Source organism: Eurytemora carolleeae, unplaced genomic scaffold (genome assembly GCF_000591075.1).
Source record: "Eurytemora carolleeae unplaced genomic scaffold, Eaff_2.0 scaffold480, whole genome shotgun sequence".
Taxonomy (NCBI): Eukaryota; Metazoa; Arthropoda; class Copepoda; order Calanoida; family Temoridae; genus Eurytemora; species Eurytemora carolleeae.
This window is the reverse complement of record NW_019396495.1, coordinates 77,214-96,993: the sequence shown is the minus strand read 5'-3', so window position 1 is coordinate 96,993 and position 19,780 is coordinate 77,214. Positions and strand designations below refer to the sequence as shown.

Here is a 19,780-nt window from a genome sequence, read left to right as displayed (position 1 = left end):
AAGCCACAATTAAAAGTTGAAATAGAAGATGGGCGCGAAGCGCCCTAAAAGCCTAGAAAGAAGGGCGCGAAGCGGTCTGAATTTCTAGTATTGATATAATCACCTACCACTGTATACAATTGGCATGTTTGTATCTCGGGTTGTTTGTGTCTAATAAACGTCAAACCGAAAAACCTTCAAAATGTTTAAAGACCCGTAAGGAAGCTGTCCATGAAATTTCATGTAATTCTGTGGACAGTGGACGGTATTAATGGGTTTAATATTTTTTACAGGTGCAAACACAAAAATTAATTCATTCCAAAAAATATTTAAAACTGAAGAAATACTACAAGAAAGAAAGCCTTGTTTGATTTTATTCAAAATAAAACACAAAATAGTTAAGAATATTGTATTTCAGAATCCTGAAGTGGATTCCACAATATAGTTTGTTAAAGGCAGGGTTCGTTTCCTCCGCATGGGTCTCCGAGCCAGGGGTAGGTTGGCTGAAATAAATTTCAAGTTATATTTGTCTCAAGCGTAAATTTATAATCCTAATAACTTTGCAACCTGATCAATTATAATATTAAAGTTTGAGGCATGTCTTTATATAATTTAAACTGAGTATTGAATTTCAAGTTAATTAAATTATTTTTTTTAAAGAAAGTAAAAGATTTTTTGGGGTTTAATTGGTAAAAAACAATAGCTTTTGGCTTAATATAAAAATCGTGTTACCGGGCACTTCTGTGCAGTGTTAGTTGATGTTCTTCCACAGATATGCATATACCTTTCTTGGTTGTGGATATCAGAATTATCCACGTTCTCATACCTGAAATTACAAACAATAATTGTATCACATTGTTAGATGAAATCCTATCGTTGCGTTCGATATATCGATATTGATATGACAGTGCGACGAATCTATGTAAGAAAGTCACAGGAAAAAAAAGTTTTTTTGGAAAAAACCTGGAAATCAAAACTTTGAAAAAGGTCCCAATTTTCTGAAGTCCTAGGACAAAATAAATAAAGTCCTGAGCTTTAGATTTCTGGGACTTTTTTTCTTAAAATAATAAAAAGGGCTGCCTATAAAGTCACAGGAATTAAAGTCCTGAAGAAAATAAATCCGAAAAGTCTTGGGTAAATGAGGGTTACCCACAAAGGATGAGACTGTAAAGACGACTTAAATCTTTTCAAATTAGATCTTTTGCATTTAAAAAATCTTTTAATGGCTTATTTAACGCTCAGGCAAAGAAAGAAAGAAGATTATGGTTGCAGGGCATCGTGATATCTGGAAAAAGACAGTATTCTGTACAGTCGTCTCTGAAGTCTCATTCTTAGTGGGTAACCCTGTACATGGACAATATTTACATTATCGTCAGGGATATTATGTTCAATAATTACCCCTCACGATTAACATGGGACTGAAAAGGTTTATTTCACCATTTTTGATACAATAAACATGGGAATTCAGTGACGACTTTTATATCGTCTTCGATCCATGGAACATTTTTTTTCATGATTATTTCAGTTTTCCAGCTTAAACATCTAATATCGAAAAAACCTGGTCTTGCAGATTTTCAAAATGTGGTCTACCATTTTCGTATCTTCAAAATTGAAGGTGATATTGCAAAATTTAAAATTAATAAATCAAAATGGCCTTAATATCTAATATCTTCGTCAATTTTTTAGTTACAAGAAAGGTAGACAACTTTATAAAAAGCTCATTTTTTACTTTTTTTGCCATGCATTATATATAAGACATCAAAGACGACTTTCAATTCCCATGCTGTATTGGGACACCTTGTACTTTATATCCATGAAGTCATATATTTTTCCCAGTTCACAGGGGGGCGTACATTTCGTATACTATGTATAAATATTACCTGCAGGCTGTTAAAGCCTCACATCTACTATTGCTGTATGGGGGTTGGATTTAGTATACTATGTATAAATATTACCTGCAGGGTGTTAAAGCNATTACTCCTTTCATTTTTCCTTTACAGTCCCTTTAAAGGGACCGTGGAGTGTGGACGCACTTTCAAGTGGTCTTCCATTCATTAACGGGTGTGTCAGATATACAATATTGTCCTTTAAATGTACTGTAAGGAGTAAGTGTAATTGCAATAGACCCTCTATGGAAAGATGGAAATAACCAGTTTACAACGGTAACATTGAAACTTTTATCTGACCCTTATAAGATGGTAGATACTTTCGCTTTTCTTGGGCTTAAAAGTGTTTCTGATAACTCCTACACGTTTTTTTGCAGTAGAAATGCGCAAGGGGGGGGTCACTTGAAATAGCGTGTGCATAATCTTTAAAAGCAAATGAAAGAAAAAAAGAATGATTACCTTCAGGAAATCCTTGTATCCTTCATAATGCCAAATCTGTTCCCCGTAGAACCAAGCAGCGTGCATATACAGACCCATTGGAGCTCTGGAAATAAGAGAATGTTAAAATCAAAATAGTTTTTATGTACAGTTCCGTTTTTATGTATAGTTTCGAGTCCTGTTCCATTTTTTGTATAGTTACCTAGTTCTATTTTATGTATAGTTACCTTGTTCCATTTTATGTATAGTTACCTTGTTCCATTTTATGTATAGTTACCTTGTTCCATTTTATGTATAGTTACCTTGTTCCATTTTATGTATAGTTACCTTGTTCCATTTTATGTATAGTTACCTTGTTCCATTTTATGTATAGTTACCTTGTTCCATTTTATGTATAGTTACCTTGTTCCATTTTATGTATAGTTACCTTGTTCCATTTTATGTATAGTTACCTTGTTCCATTTTATGTATAGTTACCTTGTTCCATTTTATGTATAGTTACCTTGTTCCATTTTATGTATAGTTACCTTGTTCCATTTTATGTATAGTTACCTTGTTCCATTTTATGTATAGTTACCTTGTTCCATTTTATGTATAGTTACCTTGTTCCATTTTATGTATAGTTACCTTGTTCCATTTTATGTATAGTTACCTTGTTCCATTTTATGTATAGTTACCTTGTTCCATTTTATGTATAGTTACCTTGTTCCATTTTATGTATAGTTACCTTGTTCCATTTTATGTATAGTTACCTTGTTCCATTTTATGTATAGTTACCTTGTTCCATTTTATGTATAGTTACCTTGTTCCATTTTATGTATAGTTACCTTGTTCCATTTTATGTATAGTTACCTTGTTCCATTTTATGTATAGTTACCTTGTTCCATTTTATGTATAGTTACCTTGTTCCATTTTATGTATAGTTACCTTGTTCCATTTTATGTATAGTTACCTTGTTCCATTTTATGTATAGTTACCTTGTTCCATTTTATGTATAGTTACCTTGTTCCATTTTATGTATAGTTACCTTGTTCCATTTTATGTATAGTTACCTTGTTCCATTTTATGTATAGTTACCTTGTTCCATTTTATGTATAGTTACCTTGTTCCATTTTATGTATAGTTACCTTGTTCCATTTTATGTATAGTTACCTTGTTCCATTTTATGTATAGTTACCTTGTTCCATTTTATGTATAGTTACCTTGTTCCATTTTATGTATAGTTACCTTGTTCCATTTTATGTATAGTTACCTTGTTCCATTTTATGTATAGTTACCTTGTTCCATTTTATGTATAGTTACCTTGTTCCATTTTATGTATAGTTACCTTGTTCCATTTTATGNGTTAGGATATTTAGTTCTTACATGATACAAGCATCCAGCATACTGCATGGCATGCCATTGTTAGGACATTTAGTTCTTACATGATACAAGCATCCAGCATACTGCATGGAATCCCATTGTTAGGATATTTAGTTCTTACATGATGCAAGCATCCAGCATACTGCATGGCATCCCATTGTTAGGATATTTAGTTCTTACATGATACAAGCATCCAGCATACTGCATGGCATGCCATTGTTAGGATGGGTTGGATCTGCTCCTATCCATCTATCTTCTAGATCAAGCATAGGCTGAACCCATAGTCCAGGATAGCTACAGGTTGGACAAGGTTCAACTGGACAATCCTTAAAAATCAAAATAATTTACAAAATTTTAGAAACATTGAAAATGTTTTTTTTTTTAATTCAGTAATTGTGCATATACTGTGCATATACTGTACATATACTATATAGATACTTTACGTTTATATACTGTACAAATAATATAAAGATATTGTTTATATACAGTATATATACGGTACATATACTATATAGATACTGTTTATATACTGTATTAATAATATATAGATAATGTTTATATACTGTACATATACAGTACAAGTTCAGAAAAAGAAAACAGTTACTTGTACTGAGGCAGAATCCAAGGAGTAAGGAAACAGTCCAAAATCTTAAAATGGTTCAGTTACTGATTCATCTAATTCTTTAAAATTATTAAGATACAATACCTAGCTTGAGATAACCATAGTCTCTGCTTGCCCATGAGCAATCATATTTAAAACCATCTTCTTTAAGAGCAGTATACATCTCATCACCTCCAAGCTGAAGGAATGGGGCCCTGAATCCTGAACACGAGATATTTCATGACAGAGTAATTTCAGACCCTTTAAATTATAATACACATAAATCTAAAGTAAACAAGGGCGAACACAGAAATAAATCTAAGGGGGGGGGGGGCAAAATATGAACAGTAAATTCAAAACTTTTGGCTTCTTGGATACTTTGAAGGTACACATACAGTCCAATTACCTTACAAGTACTATTTGTTTATGCATTATACTATCCGAAGACCGTACTGCCACAGAATTTCTTCTACTATTTTACTCCTTTATCAATCCTTTAAACAAAACTAGAAGAAAAAACAGGAAACTATTTTTATCCTCAATCAGCTCTTCAGTTTCAGATTTGAAAAGTGTTCTAGCTCTGAGCTCTAGGGGCCCCCTTTACAGGTCAAGGGGTCACTGCCCCCTTGGCCCCCTTTTTACGCACTTTAAAGTACACAGGGGGAGATATTTTCAGGTACGGTGGTAGGCGGTTATATTAATATAATGAAGACAAATTTCGACTTTTAATTTTGATCTATATCAAGCTTCTAAGCAACACAAATACAAAAAAAAATGGAAACAAAGAGAAGCTTTTAATTAAAAAACTTCTCTTTATTAACTTGTATAACTTGTAATTGGAAAAATCTTGTTCACAATTAAAACTTAAATCAAAAGTTGTCTTCATTTTATTGATATATTCGCCTACCACCGAATAGTCACTTTTCCATCCCTTTATTTTCCTTTCTTTAAGTCATAACTTTAAAGTAAAATTTAAAAGAGTTATTGAGCTGAGAAGTTGAAAAGACCGTTATTGGAAACTAAATAATTCACATTTTTTTCTTCATTTTCTATCAAAGGTTAATGTTTACATCATCAAAGATAAGAGATAAGTGTTTCCAGATTTATCAAATAACATTTTTCGCTTTTGATATTATTGAGCACTAACTGAAGTACTCGCCGTCATCCAGGTTACTCATAGTTACTCCCGCCGTTTATTTGCACTTGGTCTTAAATTTTTTTAAACTGAAGTACCAGCATTGACGTGGAATTTCAAAAAAACATAGCATATTTCACCCCATGGGTAACCAAAAGTCCCCTCAAAAATGTTCAGCAAAATTGGCCCAGCCGTTTTGCCAGCTATGGCGAACATATAAATGAGCGAAGAGCTTTTATATATAAATAGACTTTGGACGTGAATGTCTCGAACCCAGACAAAAATGCTCCTTTCACAATGGCACTGAAGCGTGACCCTCCATGCATGGTAATCCTAGATTCACAACGGTACCCCTACAAGCTTTGTCTCATCAATTATTATCATTAACAGTGACTTGCGCATTTGTACTGAAGGAAACATATATGAATTAGGAGAATTAAACACTTTGTGCATGGAGGTTTACTTGAAATTGCGCATACCATTCCTTTTAATTGTTGCTGATTAAATAATAGTTTGAAATAAAAAAATTGACTTCTTAAAAAATGTAAACCATTTTGTAGAAAAATTTGTTTTAAAATCAACAAACATGAACTTTCACTAATACTAATACTAATATTAAGAATAAGTTATCTGGCGGAGACTGTTTCAGTTTAATCAACTTTGGAGATTTAAAACTTAACCTGATATCTCTTCCTTTGGAACAGCAGCAAATTGTGAAATCATTTTGCGTAAACCCTCGATTTCATTTCTCCAGCCTGTCACATTCAAAGCTTTCCAGTAGTCGGTGCTGGATCTATGCCTGAATTAGAGAAAATGCAAAGTTTTTTTTTAAGGAAACAAAGCTTGCATCTTTTTAACAATAGTTTTAGCTTTTTATTCTTTCTTTGTGAAAATTAACACTACGAAAATTTCGCAGATTTTACTTAATTAAAAATTTGTATGTTAAATCCCCAAAAAATGTTGATAAGATTTTTGCTGCACTTTTTGTTGAAGGTTCTAATTTACTCTAATACTACACATCTAAGATAATATTAAAATTGCAAAATGTATACAATTATAGTACATTTCCAAAAATAATACAATTTGCTGGAAATCCTTACGTCGATAGTCAATTCTTGTGTAAAAAAATCTAAGAGCATTTTAATTTGTACCACTTTTTGATTAGAGGTCGTCTTCGTTAGCTTGCTGACACTGGGAGTTTTGACTTTTATGTCTCTTTTTCTGAGATATGAGATCTCACAATACACAAGGAAAATGCTTCCAATTATTACGGAGAATTTGCTTCCAATTATCATGGCGATTATCATTTCTAATGTATAAATTAATTCTAAAAACAGTCTCTTTCGTGATACGTTTCAATTGAAGGTCGTCTTCGTAAGCTAACTAGCACTGAAATTTTTGACCTAAATGTAATTCTTTTTCTGAATCTCTGTGCCATTTAGCATAAAAAGACAACCTCCAATAAGAAAGTAGAATGAGAGAAATTTTTCTCAGAATTGTTTTTTACATAAGATGTTACAATCGTCATAATAATTGGAAGCATATTGCATGCCTATTGCGAAATCTCCAATCTCAAAAAATGTTAAAAAATGGACTGCCAGTTAGCTTTAAAATGTGACCTCCAATCAAGAGTGTCACAAAAGAAATTGTTCTTAGAATTGTTCTTTTACATCAGAATTAACTATCGCCGTAATAATTGGAAGCATTTTGCATGCTAATTGCGAAATCACCATTCTCAGAAAAAAGGTAAAAAGATGGCGTGCCAGTTAGCTTTAAAATGCGACCTCCAATTAAAAATTGTCACAAAAGAAGTTGTTCTTAGAACTAATTTTTTTACATAAGAATCAATTATTGCCATAATAATTGGAAGCATATTACATGCAATTATTGTGAGATAACAGATTTAAGGAAAGAGCATATAAAGGTCAAAACTTGCCGTGACCTTCAGCTAATGAAGACGACTTCCAATCAAAAACTGACAAAAAGAATTTGTTTTAAGAATTTTTTTAACAGAGAAATTTACTATCCTCGTAACCATTAGCAGCATTTTTCTTGTGCATTGCAAAATCACAGATCTCAGGAAAAGAGACATGTAGGCAAACCGCAAAAACTTGCAGTGCCATTAGCTTATCAAAATGTCATAAAAGAAATTGTTCTTGAATTTTTCATTTTCATCGCCGTAATTTCAAAATTCACTCCCCCCTAATGTATCCTGCAAGTTGAAAACTAGTATATAGGATTAGTTAATAAAGAAGCTTTAGAACACTTAACACTTAAGACAAATAAGAAATGTAAATTCAGTAGTTTAAGTATGTATTTTTCAAAAGTAAAACGTAAATTTTTCCATTTTAAATGGCACACTAAGTGAAATTGCAACTGTAGTTCCAACAACCTAAAAAACCTCATCCCCTTACGAAACTAAATTTCAAAGTACACATATGTACTAATTTAGTATTTACTAATTAAATATGAAGAGTCACAATTAAGAAAAAGTATCAAAAGCCAAAAAAAAGTTTCAACAGGTACTTTACCATTCTTTGAATTGTTTTATAACCTTTTTGAAAAAAAATATTCATTAGAAAAAATAATATTTTTACTTACGTGATACTATGGGAAGCCATTTCATGACCCATCTTCCAGTATTTGTTGACTAGAGTGTAATCTGTGTACTGGGCCGTCAAAAAGTGTGTTGCTCTGAAAGCCTCAGAAATGAAATTTTCTAAAGAAAGTTTAGCAGCGTCTTTTTTATTTTCATTTAACAAAGTGCTCGGCGTTTGCCGTGCCCATTTTAAGAATATTTTAGTCACACATTCGAAATTCGTCAAACATGATGTAAAACAACATTTTTACTTAAATATCTTAATTGCCAAACAAAAAGTATAATTAGAGCAAGAAAACATAATCTGATTTAACATTCTAAAACTGTATTCTGTAAAAGTAGGTTTTTAATTGAGTCAGCAAAATTTGTATCCTCAGAAAAAAAAGAAGATAAACAAAAACTTACTTGAGTAAGTTTTACCGCTGTTTACACGTTTTTACTTTTAGTTTATTTATTTATTTAGTTCTTACTAGTATTTTAGGGCGCTTTGCACTCCTGTTCCTGTAAATAATTTTAGCTCTTAACGGTTGCTTGAAAAGTCGGCCATTTTAAATCATTTCACATTTTGGTGGATTTTTCTTTTCGAATTGGCGCATTAAAAAAAATTTAACTCCCAACTATTTCAGGATTGTTTTCTCCAATTTGAATGAATCTATGTAGGAAGGCACAGGAAAAAAAACCTGAAAATAATAATTTTGTAAAAAAGTCCCAATTTTCTAAATTCCTAGGAAAAAATGAGATCAAGGCTTAGACGTTTTCATAAAAAGAACTTTTCTTCTATGCATCTGCATATACCCACGGTTATCTTTACTATCAAGTCCCTTTTTTCCATGGTTGTAAACATCTTTTGTTTCCATGCATTTTCCACTGTAAAAGGACTTTTTTCTGGGGACTTTTGCTGTATGAAATCATACTGGAACCACAAAAAAACGTCCTAGAAAAAAGTCTCAAAACATTAGGACTTTATTTCCAGAGACTTTTTATTACATGAACTTTTTTCACACGACTTTTTGAGTGCCAAAATTTGGGATACTATTTTCGAAAACTTTTTTTTAAAGAGTTTTTTTGGCGGTTACCAATGATGGTCCATATACCTTCCCTGGGGTTATCTGGGCCCGATCGGTTCAGCCGTTTTGACATTTATCGATTACAAAGAAACAGACTGAAAAGCGAAGTATATATATATAGATGTATTTATTCATTTATTCCTTATTGGGCAGTCATCTGGGTTTTTGAATGTTCCATTGAAGAGAGAACTGAGGGAACAAGAATACCTCTGATCTTAATGTAAGGTTTATCCATCAAAAAAGATGAAACTTTAATAAATCAACAATTTATATTCCTATAGTAGCATCCTTTAATTGTAAACTCTTGCAGTGTGGCAATTTAAAAAAAGCTTTAGTTTTTGCGCTTAAAAGGGCTGTATATAATTCTAAATGACCCTCAATCAAAAGAAATTTTCGCTGAGCAAAAGGATTGAGTAATCCTTGTTTAGGCTGAACATTGATAATTTTCTATAGCAGTTCTCTATAAAAGTGCTAGACACGGAAGGCAACATATCACGCTATAATAGTAAGGGCCCTTTTAAATTTTGTTCACAGTCCCTTTAAGAGGTATAGTTTAAGAGTTATAGTTTAAGAGGTATAGTTTAAGAGGTATAGTTTAAGAGTTATAGTTTAAGAGTTATAGTTTAAGAGGTATAGTTTAAGAGGTATAGTTTAAGAGGTATAGTTTAAGAGGTATAGTTTAAGAGTTATAGTTTAAGAGGTATAGTTTAAGAAAGATGTATTGCATGTTTTCCTGTAGAAGTTTGTCTCTCCAAACTCAGTGAAGGCATCGTCATAGGTTAGATACAGAATCTAAGACATATGTTAGATACAGAATCTAAAACATAGGTTAGATACAGAATCTAAAACATAGGATAGAAACAGAATCTAAAAAAGAAAATCAATTGTTAAATTAAGTACAATGTATCTTATAACTTTTTGTTACTATAAAAATAAACAAACTTTACATAGTTTTTTTTCTGACTATTTACCAAATGCATTGTTTTTGTACTTATTTTAAGGCTCCAGAAGAATCTGATCTATATTATAAAGCTCTTTGCTCATATATAGTTGAACTTGTATGCTAGCTAAAACGGGCCAAACGGCTGGACCGAATGGGCTGAACATTTTTGAGTGAACCCTTGAGTGCCCCAGGGGTAACATTTTTTAAAAAATAATAATTAAAATTAAAAATTTTTAAATTGTAATTATTCTTTAAAAGTTTGAATTTATTATAACAATGTGCTCAATTTTTATTATAATAAAAGATGCTTACCAAAATTATTTAACAACTTGTTTTTTATGCAATTGAAACCGATGAACTTGGCCCTAGCTCATATGCATCGGTAATGAGATACAGATTTAAATAAAAGTCTAAGGTTTAAATGAAACCTTATTATGGTTATGGCTTGCACGCCAAACAGAACAGGATGGAACAGCTAGTTGTCAAAGTAGAGTTAAACTTTGCATGCATATGATCGTGTCATAATCAATAATCATGGTATATAATTTATTACTGTAATTAATCTAAATAGATCCTTACAGGGAATGACTGGCTACATATGGTAGTCAAGCTGGGATTGAAGTATTATAAAGAAAAATAAAATGTTAGGATTCATTTGATACCAATACAACGTTTTACGATGTATAATTGCTGAGTAAGAGTCCAAAATAGATTTTTGAAATTCTCCCAAATTGTTTATTTGGAGGATATCATTTTTTTGATTATTCAAAAACGACGAAAAAAATGAAAAAAAAATCTACAGTAAACTAATTACTGCAGTCCTCCCGATTTTCCAGGGTTAGTTCAGGGTAAATCATATTACCTGTGGTCTCTGAGACCAATCAGCTGTTGGGGGTTCAGCTCCAGAACAGCCGCATTCAGGAAGCTTACACTGTAAACAATATTTAAAGATGCTTGCAAGCATTTAAGTCAAAATTATTGACAATTTTTTTAAATGGCAAGGTTAAAATAAAAATATTTAGATTTTTATAAATTTTAGAAAACATTAATGAGATCAGAGCCTGTGATTTAAAATTATTTACTAAAACCAACCAAGGTCGTTTTTATATTCATTGGTCCAAACTTCTTAAGTCGAGCCGAAGATCTTGCAGCTGTCAATCATGTGACACAAGCTGTCGTCAGAGTTGGGTCATAAAGTCGGGTTTAAAGAATTACGGCTCGAGTGGGCTCAGGGGAGTCTGCGATATCTAACACATGAACCAAAACACTATGATAAAGGTTAAATTATTGTAAAAAACGGTATTTAGGCTTAATATAAATATCTCACCGTATTAGGATTGCAAGCATTAGCAGTAGGACAGTTTGACTCCGGACCCTGATACAGGATAATATTATTTATCAATTTTTGCTAGAAGCTTCTTAAACATGATGGCTAAAAATAACTAAGTTATAAAATGGACATGTTATAAGTGCGTTTTAATCAAGATTTATCTGGTTGGTACTTTAGATATAATTTCACGTGACCAACCAGGGCCTATAGGGGTATAGGGGCATGGATGATTCACAACTTCAAACTTTAAAGGGTGTGTTCGCGAAAAATGAAAGAGGGTATATGTTTACGTCGAAAAATTATCGATGGTGCAGGCTACTAATCTTACTTCTTTCTGTTGCGTCTATAAGGAGAAATTTGTTAAAAATGACTCCTCCGAAGAACGTAGCGTTCATACAAATTCAGAAAGTAACAATATTCGACTCGAATCGTTAAAAAGTCAATTTAATTTCAAACAAATTATTCAGAAACCTGATTTTTTCGACGCATTCGTATATAGTTGATATTTCATAATATTATGATTTGAGAGTTACTTCTGAGAACTTTTACTCCTGTTTCGAGTATTTTTGATAATGAAGACGACGTTTTCCTATTTTCCATGGAATGTTCGAAAATCCAGCACCAGCCGTGAAAACAAGTTGTAAGCGAAATATTAATTTAAAAAAACAAAATCAAAAATATTATGAAATATTAGCAATATAGGAATGCATCGATAAAGGATAATACACTCCCTTTAATCTGTTTAAAAATCAATTTGCGAAGTTAAAACTTGGATAAATCATCTTTTCTTGATCATACAGAAGGGGACCTTTGTGTATCGAACATACCACTCTTCAAATGGAAAAGTGATTTGAAATTTAGTCTGCAGTTTACGAATGGTGATAATTTACAATGTTTTTATATTTTTATATTTTTATATTTTTATATTTTTATATTTTTATAAACATACTTGAGTAGTGGCGGCTAGAGCCAGAGCAAGTAGAGCCCCTAGGGCGACAAGTCTCACCCACATGCTGTGAACAAGAAATTGCTAAAAATGATTTTTTTGTCATGACATACAAATCTAATAATTACACTTTGTAATCCGTCAAAAAAGAGTATTCATGGCTTTGGCTATAATTTGAAAAAAATAATATGTCAGATTGAAAACGCCAGACAACTTCGTACAAAATAAAACTAGTAAGTGATGAACCTTCATGTAAGACTATTTTCGACTCTTGAAAGATTCAAAAAGTTATCAAGCAGCTTCATAACTTTTTGAAGTGCCAAACATATGAACTGTTTTTACTGCTGTATTAAAGGCCTTACCTTCAGAGAATGATATAATTTGACAAAGATTCAGGATTTTAACAAAGAGATAATAAATCAATGTTCGTCACATTTAGATAACAAAATTTGTTTTAACACAGAATTTTCTTTCGACTCCTCTGTTTTCAGAAATTTTTAGCAAAATTAAACTTATCCAAAATCTAGACAATCGAAAAAATTAAATTCAAGCTATATTTCAGTTTAAAGTATTTTTTTCATTTAGAAATTTTTTTGCAAAAAAATCCTGAATAGTCACAGAAATACCTATTAACCTAGTAAATAAGATAAGTAAACACTAAGTCCCATAATCCACAATGAACCAAAACGGCGCGGCACGCTCTCACGCAAAAAAACGATAAGGATTTTGCCAATTACGTATTTTATACGGGGTATTGTTCTTCAAAGAATATGTTTAGGGTAATCCCTTGGGACACTTCAAAATTGGTCCAGTCATTGAAATTCTAATGTGCATACTGCATAGCTGTTTAGATTTGTTGCCCCAGCCCTGCTGGTCTGTACTTTTAGATATTTGTTGAAAATATGAATCCTACATTCAACAAAACTAAAAATGGCACTTTTAAAGGGACTGTAAGTGTGTTTTCAAGTGACCCTTAAAACCATTATCCTTTCAGTAATGTTGAAGATATTGTAATTTTTCAAGATAAAGAGTTAAATTACGATGACTCATACACAGAGGCGTACGAGAGCATTTGAGTAGATGGAGGGCACATTTTTTTGTGCCCCCCCCCCTTGGAAACATTGTGCTCCCCTCTAAAAACCACTTAAAAAAATATTAATACCTTTCTTAACTATGTAAACTATTCGATCATAAACACACTTCCATGTTACAAGTGTTATAATAAATTTTTTATATAATATTCTTACGTGGACTCATCGGACAAGCCTCCCTTCTTAATGCTGTGATGTAAGCTTCAAGGGATGAAAAATAGAGATGGTTTCCATCAAGAAAATATCTATATTTTCATAGGATCGATACATAAAATGTTTAATAAATTATGATATCAAAATATAATTACACTGAAGGCGGTATTGATTAAAGCTTTTCTAATGAAACCTTTTTAGTTAAGGGCAAAAGTGAGATTTTAAAGTATTTTTTCCTATACGATGTAATTATACTTAATGGAATACATGCGTAATTTCAAGTGACCCTCCATTTGTAGAGTGGCATGTCCGATGAACCTTTGAAACCTTCATTTCTCCATCGTTTCTGGAGCAAGAAATGTTCAAAATGGGAAACATGGATATTTAATGCAATGCTTTATCAGAAAAACCTTTGTAAGGTATTGTTGAGAATCAGATCATATTTTAATTCTTTTCTTAATTTTTTAGTTTGGGTGAGTGCAATGTAGAATGTAGATTGCTTAAGGAAGGGAAAAGCAAGCAGATGTAATATTAAAAGAGCCCCCTCTCGTACGCCCCTGCTCCTACATGTTTTCTTGCAGAAGAAATGCGTAAATCACTTTAATAGAGACCCCAAAATTGAAAATAATTAGTTTTCAAAACCATTAACGTTGATATTTCATATAGCTTTTAATGGTACCGTTGAGAATCAGGCATTGTCATCTTTTCATGGAGGGTCACTTGAACTTGAACGATGACAGCACTATAAGAAGGTAAAACCTGCACATGTGATCAAGATATTCTATACTAAGATGAAAAATGAGAGATTGCGTTTAAAGATTGGTCTTGATTTTGGATAGATCTACAACAAGAAAAGTTGAACGGCTTATAAGTTTGTAAAAATATAGCATTGCAAAGCTTTACAAAGATATTGATTTTTGAATTAATTTAGCTTTGTTTCAAAATTAATGAAATTCAGTATCGAGTTAAACTACATAAACTAAGTTGAACCACTTTGTTTAAATATGAACCAACACAAAAAAGTTGGTGTATTTTCCAGGATAAAATCCGTACAATCCGTACAATTTGAAAACAAATCCGTACAATCCGTACAATTTTAGGGTTAAAAAAAAATCAATCCGTACAATCCGTACATTTTGGCCACCCTGCAACTTCTAAACCCATCCCCGTAAGTCGTCTTTACCAAAACCCCCCGGAGAAATTCCAAACCAAAGCAATTCTACGTCAATTTTCTCTGTACTCTCCAACAAAAGGAAAATACAATCAGTGAAACGTTTTACTAGTGAAAGATCAAATCCACAAATAACTTTGCAATCCATAGTAAATTCCACATAAACAATTGGGTGTATATATTCAGAAGTATTTACAAATGTTTTATACTATTCCATCATAGTAAATTCCACATTAACAACCGGGTTTATATTTTTAGAATTATTTACAAATGTTTTATACTATTCCATGACAGTAAATTCCACACAAACAACCAGGTACATATTTTCAGAAGTATTTACAAATATGTTTTAAACTATTCCATCATAGTAAATTCCACATAAACAATCGGGTTTATATTTTAGAAATATTTACAATTGTTTTAAACTATTCCATCACAACCCCTGATCCTTCATCACTACTTATCACCCTGATAGGATAAAATAGTAAGATATTCTATTGAACCATCCAATAATATTTAAAAATCGTCATTTGTTTTTACTATTCTTGTATTTTATTGCAGGTTTGAAATACATCTATTTACTATTCTATACATCTATTGTTATTCATTAAATCCCGGAAATATTAGAAGAAAGGCGGCAGACCATTTTTGTTTTAACTTTATCCATTTAAAAAAAATCCTGATCAAGGTGAAATGAATCCAATGCAAAAGTACCATTGTTACATGGTTTTAAAGGAATAATGAGACTGGGTTACGTTTCTTTAACATTTTGAGACCCTAAAATTCCTTTAGCAGATGGAAGATTCCTTGACAAACAGAAAGAATAGAACGTAAGCACTCTATTGCTCTGAATCAGATATCGAACATGCCATGGAGAGTCACTTAAGAACTACTTCTACAGTCTCTTTACTCAAAATTATTCAGCTAATGTTAACCAATAATTTTTACCTATTATTCCTCTGATGCGCCATCTTTTATCTTTAAAGCCACACTCGCTCAAAAAAATGGGTTAAAATATCGATTTCAATAAATTTTATTGATTTTTAGAAAAATAAATCACAAACATGGAGAATTTCCTCCACATGGGTCCTCAAGCCAAGGATACCGTTCCTAAAAATATATTTGTTTAACCAAAAGTATCGATAATTTAAAAAAAAAATAATAATACTTTTATTTACCGGACACTTTTGGGGAGTGTTTGTTGATGTTCTTCCACAGATAGGCATATATCTTTCTTGATCATGGATGTCTGCATTTGTAACGTTTTCATACCTACATTATCAATAACTTAAGGCTTTCGGGCTTGTTCCACTAAGATTTTTTTTTAATTCAAAAACTATTATTCTTAAAAAATTACTTTTCTCACAATAACAAATTTCAAACTTGAGAAAAGATACATGAAATAAACGAACCAAACATTATTCTTTTAAAATATCAAAAACCTAAAGCCATCTAAGAAATAACAGAAAATTTTCCCATCACAATTCATAACACATTAAACTAAATTTTTTTGTTCAATGTCTTGCATTTTCTTTCACGAAACTCCATTTTTAGAAAATCGTTCTTTTCTAAATCTTCGGTGTAAACTTTTATCTAGGACATGACTAAGACGTACCAATACTTCTGCAAATAAAAAAAAATAATTTTTATCTTAAAAAGGCATGGAATGTGGGGGCAATGAGAGCGTTACGAGCAAGAACCAAGGCCCCCCCCTTTTAAGGTTAAAATCACCAGCCCTGCCTCACCTGCAGGGTGTTAAAGCCTCACATCTACTATTGCTGTATGGGGGTTGGATTTAGTATACTATGTATAAATATTACCTGCAGGGTGTTAAAGCCTCACATCTACTATTGCTGTATGGGGGTTGGATTTAGTATACTATGTATAAATATTACCTGCAGGGTGTTAAAGCATCACATCTACTATTGCTGTATGGGGGTTGGGAAAATTTAGAACAGCTGAAGGGACTGTCATCTCCTAGTGCCAGGATTTCAGTATTGGTGAGATTGTTATGATTTTGGAAGTAGTCAAGACCAGCATTCACGGGGACAATCCAAACATCATCATAGTTCTCTGTGATTTCCTGGATTAGGTTGGAATAATCTTAGTTAAAATCTACAGTTAAACATTATTTTTGTATAAAATAATGCTGAACCGATTGGGGCAAAAATTTGGGCAACTCAGATGACCACAGCAAAGGTTTATGGAAGATCAAAAATGATAATTTGAAAATAACTAAATTTTAACAAAAAATCTGCAAAACTTTTTGTTATTTAGAGTACGATAAAAATATGGCGGCTTGAAGATCATACCTAGTTTGATTAATACCTGTAGAAAATCCTTGTATCCTTCATAATGCCAGGAATATTCACCATAGAACCAACCAGCATGCATGTACAAACCCATAGGAGCTCTTAAAACATAGAAGCTCTTTGAACATATGAGCTCTTTAAACATAAAACCTCTTTTAACCTAAGTTATCTTTAAACATGGATGCTCTTTAAACATAGGCACTCATTTAAGCAAGGTAGCTCTTCGTACATAGAAGATCTTTAAATATAGGAGCCCTTTAAACATAGGAGCTCTTAAAACATGGAAGCTGTTTAAACATAGGAGCTCTTTTAACATATGAGCTCTATAATCATAGATGCTCTTTAAACATAGACAAAAACTTTAAAATTTTTATTTCAAGCAAGTTTTTAAATACCTGGTTCCATTTCTGTTCCTCAGGAAATTTGTCATTAACATCTCCTTTACAGTATCTTTGGTCGGTACATCATCCATGCTGTAATTATAAAATCTTATTTTTCCTGGTATATAAACATTAAACATAGTAATATTTCCAATATGAAAAGGGTAATATTTCCAATATGAAAAGGGTTATATTTCCACTATGGAAAGGGTAATATTTCCAACATGGAAAGGGTAATATTTCCAATATGGAAAAGGTAATATTTCCAATATGGAAAGGGTAATATTTTGCCATTGTTAGGATATTTAGTTCTTACATGATACAAGCATCCAGCATACTGCATGGCATGCTATTGTTAGGATATTTAGTTCTTACATGATACAAACATCCAGCATACTGCATGGCATGCCATTGTTAGGATATATAGTTCTTACATGATACAAGCATCCAGCATACTGCATGGCATGCCATTGTTAGGATATTTAGTCCTTACGGGATACAAACATCCAGCATTCTGCATGGTATGCCATTGTTAGGATAATTAGTTCTTACAGGATACAAGCATCCAGCATACTGCATGACATGCCATTGTTAGGATATTTAGTTCTTACATGATACAAGCATCCAGCATACTGCATGGCATGCCATTGTTAGGATATTTAGTTCTTACATGATACAAGCATCCAGCATACTGCATGGCATGCCATTGTTGGGATATTTAGTTCTTACATGATACAAGCATCCAGCATACTGCATGGCATGCCATCATTAGGATATCTAGTTCTTACATGATACAAGCATCCAGCATACTGCATGGCATGCCATTGTTAGGATATTTAGTTCTTACATGATACAAGCATCCAGCATACTGCATGGCATGCCATTGTTAGGATGGGTTGGATCTGCTCCTATCCATCGATCTTCTAGATCAAGCATTGGTTGAACCCATAGTCCAGGATAGCTACAGGTTGGACAAGGTTCAACTGGACAATCCTGAAATTCTTTTTAAATTATTTGAAATTTAATTTTTTAATAGAAGTAATTAAACCTATTTTTTTATGTTAAAGGAACTACCGACGTAATTTCAAGTGACCCGCCATTTCAAAATGTTGATGCAGCCTTGAAACGTTGTCCTTAAATCTTTCTCTTAGTGACAATGAAAAGTTATCAACTATTAATTTTTAATCCTAAAATTTAGTTAATTTTATTCATTGTCTCTGCTGCACCTTTCTGCAAGTTAATTTTACCAAGTAGTTGAAAAGTTTTTAGATGAACATTACTGTAAAAAACTTTTAAGGGGTATCGCGGCGCATGTAAATCTATTTATTGAGGAGTAATTTGAAATTACGCAGACATGCCCTAAAATATCTTTAATGCGTCATAAGAGAAGTAAAATTTATATGATTAAAAATGATTACTTGAACAGTTTCATAATCCAAGGTGTATGGAAACAGTCCAACATCTAAAGAAATATATTTAAAGAAAAGATTAAGAACATGAAAAAGGATTGATACTTCTGATACAGTCTGTTTCCCTTATTCAAGATTCCCTGCCTCTGTAAACTTATTTATTAATTTACCAAACCATTTAATAACACTCTGCGTCAGGCAGAACATTTAATTTAACTTTGGGATCGTCATATCTTTCTAGTTGCCTTTAGAGTTTATAGACATACCTAGCTTGAGATAACCATAATCTCTGCTTGCCCAAGAGCAATCATATTTAAAACCATCTTGTTGAAGAGCAGTAAACATCTCATCACCTCCAAGCTGAAGGAATGGGGCCCTGAATCCTGGAAAATTTTACCAATTAAAAGTTAACAGAATATTTGAAACTGTCCGGACAGTTGTCAACATTCTCTATTGCAAGAGGACGCACTGTTAAGGACTTTTTAGGGCTCACATAAAAGTGACAATCACACATATATAAACAGGGTGTCCAACAAAACATAAAAGTTGAGGGATGGCTTGAAAATTGTCTTTGGATCAAGTTGCGGCATTCTCTCGTCAACTTACTTTAACAAGTATGATTCCTGAAAATTACTGGATAATTTCTATCAGATTTCCCTTTATCAGATAATTTCAAAGCTCAAAGAGGAACTACCCCCCGTTGCCAAACAACAGTAGCAGATATATTATTTATAAGATACCTGTAATCTCCTCTTTGGGAATAGCAGCAAATTGTGAAATCATTTTGCGTAAACCCTCGATTTCATTTCTCCAGCCTGTCACATTCAAAGCTTTCCAGTAGTCGGTGCTTGATCTATGCCTGAATTAGAGAAAATGCTTAATCTATGCCTGAATTAGAGAAAATGCTTGATCTATGCCTGAATTAGAGAAAATGCTGGATCTATGCCTGAATTAGAGAAAATGCTGGATCTATGCCTG

At 32.3% G+C, this 19,780-nt stretch overlaps 2 protein-coding genes across 4 annotated transcripts in view; both read right to left on the bottom strand.

The window, feature by feature from the left end:
- Positions 1-335: 335 nt before the first annotated feature.
- LOC111704337 (uncharacterized) overlaps positions 336-19,780 on the bottom strand; it is a 23,114-nt gene continuing 3,669 nt past the window's right edge. For 2 of the 3 annotated variants that reach the window (XM_023476564.1, XM_023476562.1), the window contains exons 8-16: positions 19,543-19,661; positions 19,069-19,185; positions 18,812-18,855; positions 18,241-18,386; positions 17,409-17,486; positions 17,030-17,114; positions 16,597-16,784; positions 712-805; positions 336-482 (exon numbers count right to left, since the gene is read on the bottom strand). In XM_023476564.1, the coding sequence (XP_023332332.1) occupies positions 429-482; positions 712-805; positions 16,597-16,784; positions 17,030-17,114; positions 17,409-17,486; positions 18,241-18,386; positions 18,812-18,855; positions 19,069-19,185; positions 19,543-19,661 (925 nt within the window). In that variant the 3' untranslated portion in view covers positions 336-428. Of the gene's footprint in view, positions 483-711; positions 806-15,718; positions 15,812-15,879; positions 15,974-16,596; positions 16,785-17,029; positions 17,115-17,408; positions 17,487-18,240; positions 18,387-18,811; positions 18,856-19,068; positions 19,186-19,542; positions 19,662-19,780 lie in introns of those variants that run through there. The other variant, XM_023476563.1, reaches the window with a different exon arrangement.
- Positions 3,820-12,553, bottom strand: LOC111704339 (uncharacterized). Its single transcript, XM_023476565.1, has 11 exons — positions 12,533-12,553; positions 12,290-12,370; positions 11,338-11,385; positions 10,873-10,941; positions 9,801-9,859; positions 9,209-9,256; positions 8,003-8,095; positions 6,082-6,200; positions 4,372-4,488; positions 4,270-4,313; positions 3,820-3,991 (listed from the first exon to the last, which is right to left on the bottom strand). Exons 1-11 carry the CDS (start codon positions 12,536-12,538, stop codon positions 3,842-3,844), a joined length of 834 nt encoding a protein of 277 aa, XP_023332333.1. The 5' UTR covers positions 12,539-12,553; the 3' UTR covers positions 3,820-3,841.

Excerpts from the sequence above, each read along its gene's own strand:
- LOC111704339 (XM_023476565.1), bottom strand. Across the intron at positions 9,257-9,800 it reads GGAGAGACAAACTTCTACAG|TTCTCTCTTCAATGGAACAT; the intron begins GAAAACATGCAA and ends TTGTTCCCTCAG. Across the intron at positions 4,489-6,081 it reads TCCAAAGGAAGAGATATCAG|GATTCAGGGCCCCATTCCTT; the intron begins GTTAAGTTTTAA and ends TCTCGTGTTCAG.